Source organism: Toxorhynchites rutilus, chromosome 1 (assembly GCF_029784135.1).
Source record: "Toxorhynchites rutilus septentrionalis strain SRP chromosome 1, ASM2978413v1, whole genome shotgun sequence".
Lineage (NCBI taxonomy): Eukaryota > Metazoa > Arthropoda > Insecta > Diptera > Culicidae > Toxorhynchites > Toxorhynchites rutilus.
This window is the reverse complement of record NC_073744.1, coordinates 179,902,757-179,916,049: the sequence shown is the minus strand read 5'-3', so window position 1 is coordinate 179,916,049 and position 13,293 is coordinate 179,902,757. Positions and strand designations below refer to the sequence as shown.

The 13,293-nt window shown below is 40.9% G+C and overlaps 1 protein-coding gene across 12 annotated transcripts in view; it reads left to right on the top strand.

Annotated features, from left to right (window-relative positions):
• Positions 1 to 13,293, top strand: part of LOC129763115 (stromal interaction molecule homolog) — a 59,104-nt gene that overhangs the window by 27,889 nt on the left and 17,922 nt on the right. For all 12 annotated transcript variants that reach the window (XR_008740796.1, XR_008740795.1, XM_055761898.1 and 9 more), the window contains 4 exons: positions 7,610 to 7,958; positions 8,026 to 8,198; positions 8,261 to 8,828; positions 8,894 to 8,944. Coding sequence is in view for 10 of the 12 variants with exons in the window: in XM_055761898.1 (XP_055617873.1) it covers positions 7,610 to 7,958; positions 8,026 to 8,198; positions 8,261 to 8,828; positions 8,894 to 8,944 (1,141 nt within the window). In the remaining 2 variants the exon portion in view is untranslated. The remainder of the gene's footprint in view (positions 1 to 7,609; positions 7,959 to 8,025; positions 8,199 to 8,260; positions 8,829 to 8,893; positions 8,945 to 13,293) is intronic.

Genomic DNA, 13,293 nt, shown 5'->3' with positions numbered 1-13,293 from the left:
CAGAGTGCGGAGGCACCATCCAGTGTGGAGAAGGGGGTGCTGTATGATTTTGTATGGGTGGAGATGAGTGGGTGTCATGGTCGAACATACCACGTGGAAATTTTTAGGAGGAAGCAGACTGAAAATGTAAGATATCTGAAAATGTCCAACATTTGAAACATAATTCTTTTTTTATTAACAAACTAGCTGACCCGGCGAACTTCGTCCCACCCACAATTGACATATTGATATAAATCATTTCGAACACTCAAGTTCCCACAGAAATTATTTCTATAATAATAATACATAATCTATACTCGCGGTATATAGTTCCTTTTTTGACATATAAACCTGATGCAGACTAAGACCCATCAATCCTTATACTGACAGTCTAAATCCGTTGCTCAGTTCTTGAGTCAAATCGTGAGGAACGGACACCAAATCATTTTAGTAATATAGATCAAGTTTATAGATACATAGTTACCTTCACTTGATTTATTTGAAATTCATTGTTGAATAAAAACAAAATTTATTTGAATTTCATTGTGAAAACATAAACATAAACAAAACATAACCGTTATTGAATTGAATGCTTGTTGAAAATGCAAACATTTTACATTTTAAATTAATTTTGAATTATTTTTAAGCAATTGTTTATTTTTGTTCCTCATCTTGGATTCGGTTATGAGGATTCCGACGCTTTGCCTTGAAGCGACGTTGCTTCGTTGCGCTGTTGTGGGGTTCTAAGAAACAGACGATGGTTCCTCATGAAGCTAGAATCCCAATCTCTTTCTGCCAGTTTTACAACTTGATTGAATTCTAGCTGGAGGTTGTTGGCTTCCGCAAAATCAAACGCCAGGCGCCGTAAATCTTTGAGAGTTATACCATAGAAAGCTTTGTCCAGTGGTCGGCAGTGATCCGCCAGATACTCAGACTGCTCACTCGTAAATACTTGTCTGAACCGCCCTAGGTGCTCGCTGGCACATCTCAGCAGTAGAAATATCGTAGAAATCAATGAAAAAAGATTCAAATCAGAAATCACTCAGCTCTTCCTCAGAGCTGATTCAGAAATATCGTGGTCGGCCGCAATCTGACGCTTCGAGACTCCTTTCCGAAGCCTCTGTCGGGCCATTTGAGCATTTCTGGAGTGCACTTCTTCAAATCAGTTTTCTTCTTGAGGGTCCCGTTAAAAATTTGGTTGGAAACATTTTATAGTTTTTTTTTCCGAACAAAACTCTGGTGCGAACTTTCGACCCACAGCCACTGCGCACCTTTGCCCCACATGCAATTTTTGAACTACTCGAATTTTTTAAAAAAGCTCTTGAACTTTTTCACAAAAACGAATACGCACTATCATCTACTATAGAATAAAGGTTTCCTTGACGTGTAGTTTCGAACTTTCCAGTTATTTAGATAAGTTAATCATCATCTCCAAAACTGACAAAATTAGATCAAAACATCGCAAAATCTTTTTACCTCATAACTTTTTGCCACTTTCATGAAATGTATCTTGTTTATATGTGTGAGCTGCAGGTGTTATAATGTATCAAAAGAATACACTGTTGTCGAAATTTTGTGCTCGTTTGCTTCAAAAAGGCCAATGCGCACTTTTGCCCCGCACTTCTCTACAGGTAGATGATTATCATAATGATGGAAGCGATTATGTTGAGGCAGTAGATGATGAAGATGGGCTAACCCTTTCGTCGTCATCGTTTATTGTCACTCTATCTCTATCTATATGATTCAATAACACGTCGAGAGGCAGGGAGAATCATGGACAAAAATGGATTCCCCGAAAAGCTGACCAGACTGATGGATTTTTTGATTCATTCGAGTTCAGTCTTTACAAAGCAAGGTGATGGTCGATGGTTACGTGATTTTGGTACCAATCGATTCGGACTCTATCTAAAAATGTATTGTAATATAGATAATTCAAAAAAAATTAATAGTTAATATATTAAAATAGAATTGAAAGAGAGCTATTAATTTCCCATGAATTTTGGTAGACCACAAGGCGTGTCACTAACCCGTAGTCGCCGACTGCGACGTATTTTGTGCAAAGATATTTAAAAATCAACATGCAACAAATACTGTAACGTAATCCCACGTCAACTCATGTTTACGTCATGTCTCTGACACAACCCTTCAACGTTTTTTTACAGTGTAAAAATTGACTAGCGCTTCGTGATTACCATAAATATCGCTGAATCGTTCTGTTGAGACTAAAACACAGATTTTACTACATGGACTGAACAGTCTCGGGATTTTTCAACAGATAGCGCCACTGATAGCGAAATGAACAAGATTCATTTCGAGAGGTTCATCTGTCACAAACGTTTGCATTAAAAAATGGGCTTTTTTTCGGATGACGATAGAAAAAACTAAGACAGATAATTGAGTTTGATAAATTTCCCATTTGCAAAAAAAAAAAATTCTACACCTTGCGAGCGGCACTTCGGCAGTTAACCGGAACATTCGCATGGCTGACGAAAACATGCGTGTAGGCATGTTTTTGAGTTCTTTCTTCGTTTTATTTATCGATTCCTTCTTAGTTTTCGTGACAAAATTGTTGGAGGAGATCTTATGCTTCAGGTTTGCCCGGAAATTCTCGATGAGACGCAGCTGGGAGAAGTTCGCCGACTAGGGTTCCACATCGATATTCAGCCGCTCCATATCCTCCAACGATCGCTTCGAGTAGTGGGCCGACACCAGATCTGGCCAGAACATCGCGTCTTCGCCCTTATGGTATTTCTTGATGAACGACGCAACTTCCGACAGGCACTTCGTACTATAAATTTCGCCGTTCACGGCCAGTCCGGAGCTAAAGAAGAGCGGCTTTGACATCCACTTCTCGCTGATTGTCAGCCACAGCCGCACCTTCTTGAGGAACTTGGTGTGTGAAATAAACTTCTCTTCGGACCTCACTTCCTTCGTGAGAAAAGTGAAATACGAATTGCCCTGCCAATCGTTGTCATCCAGGGTGAGATAGGTCTCGTCGTCCATCACCACCGCCACGTCGCGATTCGCCGGGAAAATCGACTGCACCATCTTATTCAGACGCTGCCGTTGCGTCAGCCCCGAGAACAGTGGATGGGCCTTCTGCTTTCTGACATGTATGTCCATGTTCGCCAGGTATTTTTTCACTGTTTGGCCGGTTGCACCGACCTTCCGGTCAAGCGCACGCATCGATGTAGCCACTTTTCCCTCGATCTACCTCTTCAGCATCCTTTGGAGCTTCTTGTCGCTCAGGGTCGTCGGCCGTCCTGAATCGGGCTTTCTTTCGATGCTCTGATTGTTGTCCAAGATGTGCCAAGATGTTGTAGATGCCGGAACGGGCTGATCCGGCGTCCACAAAGTGCCGCACGATGTCCGTTTTCGACGCGGCGGGGTACCGTTACGAATACGCGCGCACTTCTGAACGGAGCTGCTGTCTATTTTTTTCTGCTGACTCATGGGTTACTATGATTGGTGCTGCATGGGTAGTTTCGTCAGTGCGTGTGAAGGCATGAATAATCGGAATTTGTTGTCCTTTTTTTTAATGCAAACGTTAGTAAACCACACCGTGAATCGGCACAGAGAATCGTGTAATAACGATTAATAAACATAATACGAATAATTTACATTGTTTTCTCCAATGGTTTTCTTATGGCATACAATAGAAACACTAGTATCTTTTAAAAAATAGTAGTTGATAGTTGAAATGTCGATCCAGCATACGGGTAGAAACAAGTCCTTAAAATAAATCAAAGCTTTGGAGTAAAAATGGGACGGATTTTAAAGAAAAGGGAGTCAGATTCAGGGTCATTAGAAATGCTGATAGGAATACCGGTAAGTTTCTTCGTTTTTTTTTTCAAAAAATAATGCTTTATTCTGGAATAATGGTTACAAATTCAATATTCAAAGTATTGCCCATCGCTAGTCACAACTTTTCCCATCTTTCTGGCAATTCACGGATTCCTTTGCGGAAATAATTGGCCGGTTTGTCGGCTAACCACGAATCGATCCAATTTTTGACTTCATCAAAATTAGAGAAGGGCTGATCAACCAGGTCATGTTGCATCGATCGAAAAAGGTAGTAATCGGACGGAGCAATGTCTGTAGAATACGGCGGGTGGGATAGGACCTCCCATTTCAGTGTTTCCAAGTATGTATTGACCCTTTTCGCGACATGCGGCCGTGCAATGTCGTGCTGCAAAATAACTTTATCGTGTCTTTGCTCGTATTGTGGCCATTTTCCCTTCAGTGCACGGTTCAAGCGCATCAATTGTCGTCGGTAGAGGTTCCCCGTAATGGTTTCATTCGGTTTTAGCAGTTCATAGTACACCACACCCAGTTGGTCCCACCAAATAGACAGCATAACCTTCTGGTCGTGAATATTCCACGCGGCCGTCGATGTTGATGCATGGCCGGGGTATCCATACGTTGCCTGACGTTAGGATTGTCGGAATGGACCCACTTTTCATCTCCAGTAACGATTCGATGCAAAAACCCTTTCTTGTATGGCGTTCGACGTCTCGTGGCTTCAATTCATACGGCACCCCATGTCCTATCTTTCGGATCATTCCCATTGCTTTTAAACGATCGGATATGGTTTGCTGAGCTACTCCAAATGTATCTGCATATTCTTGTTGCGTTTGAGACGGATCTTGATCGAGTAAAGCCTCCAATTCTTCATCTTCAAACTTTTTTGGCGTTTTGGCGTCTTTTTTGCGCGTCTGAAAAAGACGCGCAAAGAAAGTAGCTTTCCATCGAATGTCTGGAAATTAGATTCACTGGAATAATAATCAAGTTACGACATATGTTGTAAAACCGAAGAAACTTACCTGTACACCAGGTTTTTTAGCATTTCAGTTGTTTGTTTATTATATATTTATATATATTATATGTAAGAATATATAATAAACAATAATATATATATAAGAACAAACTTCTTCTTGTGTCGATGGATGGTACCAACGCGAATTGGTCATATTACGTGAGCTACAACTGGACTTTAAAAATGGAAAAAAAAGCTCTTGGATTTGGGTAGTTCATAGTGGATCGTAGTGGATCATTCAGATTTACACGGCCCCTTTTTACACGGTTCCTGTTTTACACATTTTCGCTTTTACGCGGTTTATAAATCAATAAATTTTGAGAAACTCATAAAAATGCATATACGATATCTATCATAAACACATTCCATTGAAAACATTGTGGCTCCCATTCATTTGTCATTTCTGATGGCGATAACAGGGGATTTCCGTATTGCTATATTTACATTTACGGAATACAAAGAAGTGCATGAAAGTACGCAAAAAAAGTTAATATTTTTGACTAAGACTGCGAATTATAATATAAGAACTAATATATAATATTATCAATTTGATAGTTTTTTTTTGAGTATTTATGTGTGATTTGTATTAACTTTTCAAGCTTTATAAAGCCAAAGACATCGAAAAAAAGGGAAGGGAAGGAAATTTAAATCTTTGGGAACAAAAATAAAAATATTGGATCGTTTACGTGATAGAGAAAGAGTAACGGATGTTGCCGAAAAATTTTCCATGAATGAAGTCACAATTAGGACAATGCGAAAAAAATGAAGATTCCTTTAGGCTCATTTTATAGGAGGAGAAGGTTTTGAAGATTTGACTCAAGCAGATATTGAGGAAATATTGGCTAATGCCGAACTAAATGTAGAGGATTTAGTTCAAATGATTCATGAAACCGAAACGAATTCGTCGATTGTTGGACCAGGATCGCATCAGGGATGCTCTTGTGATGAAAGTGACATCATACATAAGCAAATAAACCTATTAAATATATGGTTTCTTGAATAATATATTCAATAGGTAGAGTTTTAAGAGGTTTATTTTTTGTTTTGCTTGAATAAATGACTAAATTGAATACATATGGGGAGTTTATTTCGTTTTACGCATTTTTACATAGAAAAATCGGGGATTTTATTTTGCACGGTTTTGTCTGGAACCTATCTTCAGCGTAAATCGAGGGGTAGATGTACTTGTATGAATGACAGTAATCACTCGTGTTACACTAAATGATTAAACAAAGAGAGGAACGAAGACTGTTGATCACATAGCCGAGCTGTACCTAACATCGCACACCATTTTCTAAGCCTGCATACAAGTTTCAACCGCATATATCGTTCCGTTCAAGCTATAGCGTATAACCGCTGCGCAGACAAGTGCAGAGCGATAAATGATACATGAAAAATTACGGTCACCATTGGCGGAGAGCAGCGAATGGGAAAAGAGCTAAAACGAGAGAGTTCTTGTTTCTCACTGGAACGGTGTTGCTAGTAAAACTATGCGGTCTATATGAATATATATTTCAAGGGACAAGGAATAGTAGCGTTAAAAATGAAAAAATATAATCTGACTACCTTTCCCTGAGCATCTAGAGCGCTAAATATTTGAATATTTGAATACAAGTCTACATCTGGGATTTTTCTGAAAAGGACTGGATAATCAGGGAATTTCGGGGATTTTTCTTTCGGGTTTTGAGTAGACACCCTGATTAAGGGATATCATTGTATACGGAAAATTTCATCATAGTTCATTATTTTTACGTTAAAATGTTTTTATTACTTCTTAGGGTGTAATTGTTTGCTTCATGCACACATGCAGTTTCTCTCAGACTCGTATTCGAAAATAAAGAGCCGAATATCCTCGGAGCTTGCCGGATATCCGGTATCTGGCTAAACCACTATTCGTTTCATTACTAATTATTCGTACTTGACATTGTAATTTGGTGTTGTTAGGGGACATCGCCATGATCGGGGCTTCCATCTAGTTTGTTTTTTTTTGTCGTTATGCTGTGTTATACAAATTTCTTATAAAAGTAATGACTAAGAGCCGACCGAAACATCGACTACCTATCAGACGAAAATATCGTCATACGAAATAGGGTGGAAGAATATATTCGTCATCAAAATTGACTAATTGAGAAGTTTTGAGATAAAAAACCAATATGAAAGTCAGTGATCATAATATCTTAATAATGAGCTTGCCGCTCTTCTGATTCAAAGTTCCAGTAGCTTCTGCTTTGACCTCTTTTCGTCGCTGCGAGCTTCTAGGCTGTGAACTTAGCTGTACTAAATTGCGTGCATGAAGGTCACACATAGAGAAATAGCAATTAGAGGAATTCCATTACACATCATCAACCTATAATCGCGTTTGGTTTTTCTTTCCTCAAATGTTGTGCTATGCTGTGTGCTTACTTAGTGCGCGGTGAGCGCATTTGGTCGCAGGTGGATCGGTCACACAGGGTATCGATCAATGTCGAACGCCGCAATTATCACGGTTTGAAGATACGTTTTAGAAAGGCGAACTTTAATTTCGGTTGACGCGGACGCGGTCCGTTGGAACGCCGAGTGGATTTGGTGGAAGAAAAGTTGCAACACACACAAGAGATTTGCATGGCGCAGAGAACGAACGCTGCTGCTGCGGCTGTTTTCATTCTGATGCTTGCGAACCGGGTGGTCGTTTGGTTTCGTCGAAATATTCTGCGTTTGATTCTGGTGATATGGGTGGTCACTGTTTCGATGGAGGTAGACTGTTTTTGCGGGACAGTTTGTCGGGATGCTAGGTTCATCATTTTAATTGTTGCTTTTCTTCTTGTTCTTTTCCAGTTTCTCCGCGAGGAGCTCAAGTACGACTCGGGCTACGAGAAGCGCCACAAGGCGTTCCACTTCAACGACGACATGCACATCTCGGTGAAGGAACTGTGGGAGGCTTGGCTCCGCTCTGAGGTACACAATTGGACGGTCGATCAGACAACGGAGTGGCTGGCGCAGAGCGTCCAGCTGCCGCAGTATGTGCACCTCTTCCGGCAGCATAAGGTTACGGGCAAGGTGCTGCCTCGGCTGGCCGTAAACAATATGCACTACGTGAGCAATGTGCTTGGCATTAAGGACCCGATCCACAAGCAGAAGATCGCCTTGAAGGCGATGGACGCGGTGCTGTTTGGGCCTCCGAGAGGTGAGTATGGGCGGCGGCGGTGGGATGTGTGAATGAAGGATGGTGTAATGTTTGTGTGTCGTTTTAGAAACCGGAACACGGTGGAAGGATTTGCTGCTGGTAACGCTGCTGCTGACCGCGATTATAGGGAGCTGGTATGCCTATCAGCAGAATAAGAACGCCAAGATTCACCTCAAGCGGATGGCGAAGGACGTGGAAGGGCTGCTGAAGGCGGAGGTTGCGTTGAAAGATATGCAAAAGGTTAACGTCAGCTTTAGCTCGTGAATGTTTTTTTTTAACTTTTATCGGTGTTATTTTAACAGGAACTTGAACGCGCCCGCCTGGAACAGGAGAATGTCGGCAAGGAGAAGATGGATCTGGAGCGTCGTCTGCGGGAGGCACCTTCTCTGACGTCTTCCAACTCGGACCTGGAGCTACAGCAGCTGAAGCAGGAGATTGAGATGCTTCGATCGGAGCTTTCGCGAGCCGAGGTCGAGATCAACGATCACTGCTGGACGCCACCGCAAGGCTTGCAAAATTGGCTGCAGCTAACGTACGAACTGGAGAACAAGCAGCACATCCGGAAGCGAATCGTGGCCGAGAAGCAGCTGATGTCCGCCCGGGAGGCGTGCGAGAAGCTAAAGAAGAAACGATCCAGCTTGGTGGGGGCATTTGTGTCGACCCACGGCAAGAGTATAGACGACGTGGATCGCAGCATCGTGGAGGCGAGAAATGCGCTGAACGATGTGACCAACGAGCTGCAGGAGCGAATGTTCCGGTGGAGGCAGATCGAGCAGCTGCTCGGTTTTAGCATAGCCAACAACAATGGTCTTCCCTATCTGGAGAATCTACTGTACAACAGAAACGGTGGTGGCAGTAAGAGCTATCGATGTGAGTGCACTCTTTTTTTGGGTTCCCTCAAAAGACAGCATAATGATGTTTGATATTTGTTTTAGCATCGCGTCTCTCGAGCAGCCAGGACGACTTAGATGACGATTCCGTGCAAGGTAAGCTACTGAACTTTGACACCTTTTCTGTGTTTTCATCGGAGTAGTAACTCTAGCTTATTACTTTCTATGAACCTGTTGAACGTTTTACACTCCCCTCTTCGTTTCTTATTTACCGACAAACAAAACGAAATCGAATAAACACATCAAACCGTGTACGCGAGACCACTCTCCCACTCATTATTGCAAAAATGTAGAGGATGACTAAATCGTATCAGTAGCTTTGACAGGAAGTAGAGTACACAACAGAAGAACACCTCGAGGAAACCCCTAGAGTAGATATTAGTGTTAGTGTATAGTTGAGAAAGGCACGTTTCAATTGAATTTCACCCCAGTTATTTGTGTTTAAGTTCACTTCTCAAATGACAACGAAGAATTATTAATGCAGATTCTATATAAGAGATTAAGCAGATGCTCAATGCTCGGAAGGTGTATTTTGTTTGGTTCATAACTTATACGTCGTGCTTAAGTTGAAAATACTACAATCTCGTGTGCAATCACTGTATACTTATATCCATTTTTAATATGATTTTTTATAACCATTTTTTACGCTATCCTCTAACGAGAGACAGTACACCATTTTATACAAACAAGCAAATGGCAAAGCGATATTAACCGCCACTTAGTAATATAACGGAAATCGATGCAAAAAAAAAACTACTTACTCCTCTGGAACAACTGCAAAAAGACAGACCCTAGAGTGCCTAAAGTTTGCTCCTGTGCAAACCTTAGCAGCAGCTTCCGACAACAACATCTTGCTTCCCTTATGATTGATTACCTATCATCGCTACTCCTTTATAAGTTGTTGCATGACGCGCGCTAAATTAAAGCGGCATTTGTAAGCCATTTTAGACCCACCGTATCGTTTTCTCGCGCTCCTACCTACGAACACACTACTAATCATTTGAAAAAAAAAACATCTCATAGAGCAATTACACGCCAAATCATCAAAAAAAAAAACAATCTTGACCCGAACCACGATTTTTTTAAAACTTATCTACCCAAAAGCTATAAAAAATCTCAATTTTCATTATCATATGACCAATTTAAACTGCGACTGACTTTTTAAAGGGCATATTCAAAATCATTGATTTTTCTTTCAAAAAATCGTGACTGAAAAAATCAGATGTCTGATTAAAATATGATGTTTGACAAAAGTTGTTGGAAAATAAATTAAATATTTAGGAAAAATAACATATTCAATTCACTGTGAAAAATCGTACTCAAAATTTTAATCTAATACAACCCATAAAGGGTGTGTCACATCAAATTGCATCACGGAAAAAACGCTGTAGAAATTTAATTTTTAGGAATTATATCTTCAGCTTTCGCTTATAATCAGATAAGAGTGTATAGATCACGTTGGCCATGCTTCACTGTCAATTTTTCGTAAATTTGGAAAAATGTCGTCGAACGAAAAAGAGAGTCGTGAATTAATCCTGTGCACTCATTTCGAGAATCCGGAGTTGTCACATCGGGACATCGGTAAGATGCTGGGAATCGTCCAATCCACGGTCAGCAGAGTACTAAAACGATACTTCGAGAACCTAACCATCGACCGGAAGGTGAAGAACGGCAAAAATGGATGCTCCGTCAGTGAAAAAGATCACAAGCGCGTAGTTAAGCAGTTTAGACGTGATCCGAGAAGTTCGGTCCGGGATGTCGCCAATAAGCTGAATTTGCCAAGTTCATTCGTCCAGCGGACCAAGCAGCGGGAGGGTCTGCGTCGTACAATGTTCAGAAGGCTCCTAACCGCGACGAAAGGCAAAACATGGTGGGGAAGACGCGAGCCCGGAAGCTGTACACCGAAATACTGACGAAGCCGCATTGCCTGGTAATGGACGACGAAACCTACGTCAAAGCGGACTTTCGTCAGCTGCCGGGCCTGTTGTTCTTCTCCGCAGAGGACAAATTCAGCGTTCCGGAGGAGATTCGCAAGCAGAAACTATTCAAGTTTGCCAAAAAGTACATGGTGTGGCAAGCGATCTGCTCTTGCGGAAAGCGGAGCGCCCCTTCATGATGACCGGCACAGTAAACGGGCAGGTTTACCTTAAGGAGTGCCTACAGAAGCGCTTGCTACCACTATTGAAGCAGCACGAGGGCCCGACCATCTTCTGGCCGGATCTCGCTTCGTGCCACTATTCAAAGGACGTGTTGGAGTGGTACGAAGCCAACGGGGTCACCTTCGTGCCAAAGTAAATGAACCCGCCCAACGCGCCGGAGCTTCGCCCAATAGAGAAATATTGGGCGATTATGAAGCAGGCCCTCCGGAAGAACCCAAAAGTTGTCAAATCGGAGGCGGACTTCAAGAGAAAATGGATTTCTGTTCAAAAAAAACTACAACCTGACGTTGTACAGAACCTTATGGACGGGGTAAAGAGGAAGGTGCGAGCATACGGGCTTGGGCTCGAAGTATGAATAAAAAGAAAATGCCAAAAGTTGTTTAATAGTTTTTATTTTACTGTCTAAAATTTTCAAAAGGATCGGTCTACTGGGCGAATTTCTACAGCGTTTTTTCCGTGATGCAATTTGATGTGACACACCCTTTATTAGGCAAAGCATTCGAAAAATCGAACAGCAAATTTGACAATTTTTCATGACTTTGGAAAGTAACCATCTGGTAAGGTTTTAGCATCAAATGATAGCTTAGTTTATCAGCTAGGGGAACTGGGGCCCGGCCCCATAAGGGAAAGCATTGTTTTGTGAGATCTGAAGGCACATATTGTTATGGTTCCCTCACAGAATCTTTGTCTAGATTATTTTTCATAAGATATAAAGAATATCAGTGCTTTTAAACGGAAATTTCGCAAGTGATAGTAAATTTTCAAAGCTGCCATAATAACAGAGTTCACCAAGCAGTGCGGGTGAAACCGGCGCCCTCAATTTGTCAATAAATATACTCGACAACAGCTGAACCAGTTTGAATGTGGTATCCGCCAAATGGGAGTTATTTTAATTCTAGATGTCGCTATCGAATGTGGTTCGAATCGATCAACTGATTCCGGAGATATGGTCGGAACAAGCTCCGGTGAACATGGAACATGGAAAAGAAATGAATTTGATATTTGGCAAATCTATCATGCGGCACCTCAAACCATAAAATCATCTGTCCTTCAACGCTATGGTTGATTTAACATTGCTGCGGTCTTGAGCGTCGGGTCATCAAAATCTAATCTTTTTCTTATTTGCTTGATCAGCTCCTCAAAAGCACTGTGACAAATATCCTTAAAAATGATCGCCTTTCGTTGTACATTGTTCTTATGCTGCAATTCCAACCTAAAATTCTGGCCACTTTTCAAATGATCTTCAAATTTAATACCATTGGACAATGAAACAATGTAAGATTCCTCGCAGATATTAGATATTAGTTCTATTATTATTCAGACTTTTCAGGCTGGAACAAACGATTCAATTTGTCGATCCGAGGCAAAACATACGTCGCACCGTTCGACGCGAATCCTTTCAGACGATTCTTGTAAGGAGTTTTGTCGTTATGAAATGGATCAATTATTGCATTGTAAATGCTTTTATGATCATCAGCACCAAGCGATACTGCGGTGTGAAAGTCGTCATGTATCTTAATGTTGTTTTAGTCAAATACAAGAAACACACGTGAAAAAAAAATTCTGTACTTTTTGACGAAAATCTTTACCATGTACCATACAGAATCTGTACCAAAAATAACGAAAAAATCTGTAAAAATAAAAACCTGTAAATCTGGACCTTGATTTTCCTTAATTTACGACCACTAATTTGACAACATTGGGTCATGCTTATGAAATCTTTCAGGTGGTTTTTGTCGAAATTAAAATCAATGTTCTCTGAATAAAAAAAGTACAAAAAAGTTATACAAAAATCTCTCAAAAAGATCGGAAAGATTGAAAAGAAAAGATCGATTTTCGCGATTTTTCAGAGTACAAAGAATCGATCCAAAAAATCGGAAATCGGAAAAGAGAAGATCGATCTTCTGAAAATCGATCCAAGATCGCCCAATCCTAGTGCCTACAACATTCTGTCTCAGAGGTGGTAGAGGAATTTGTTTACCTTGGCTCGTTGATAACAACATACAACGACAACAGCCGTGAAATTTGAAGACGTATACGGCGTTCTACGTATAGTTGTCCCATGTTCCAAAATCAGCAACTGAGAAAAACGCAATCAAAGTTTTTTATCATATTTGTCTACCAGAAGCTTTAAGCATTCCAGTTTAGCAATACACTCGGTTTTTTATAAGCAGAAAACTATTGTTTGATGAAATGTGAGCAGATCCCCTCACTTGAATCAATCCATCTTGGTTACGGCCTGCAAAATTCATGGTGGGACAGTTATGCCTAGAATATCAACATGAG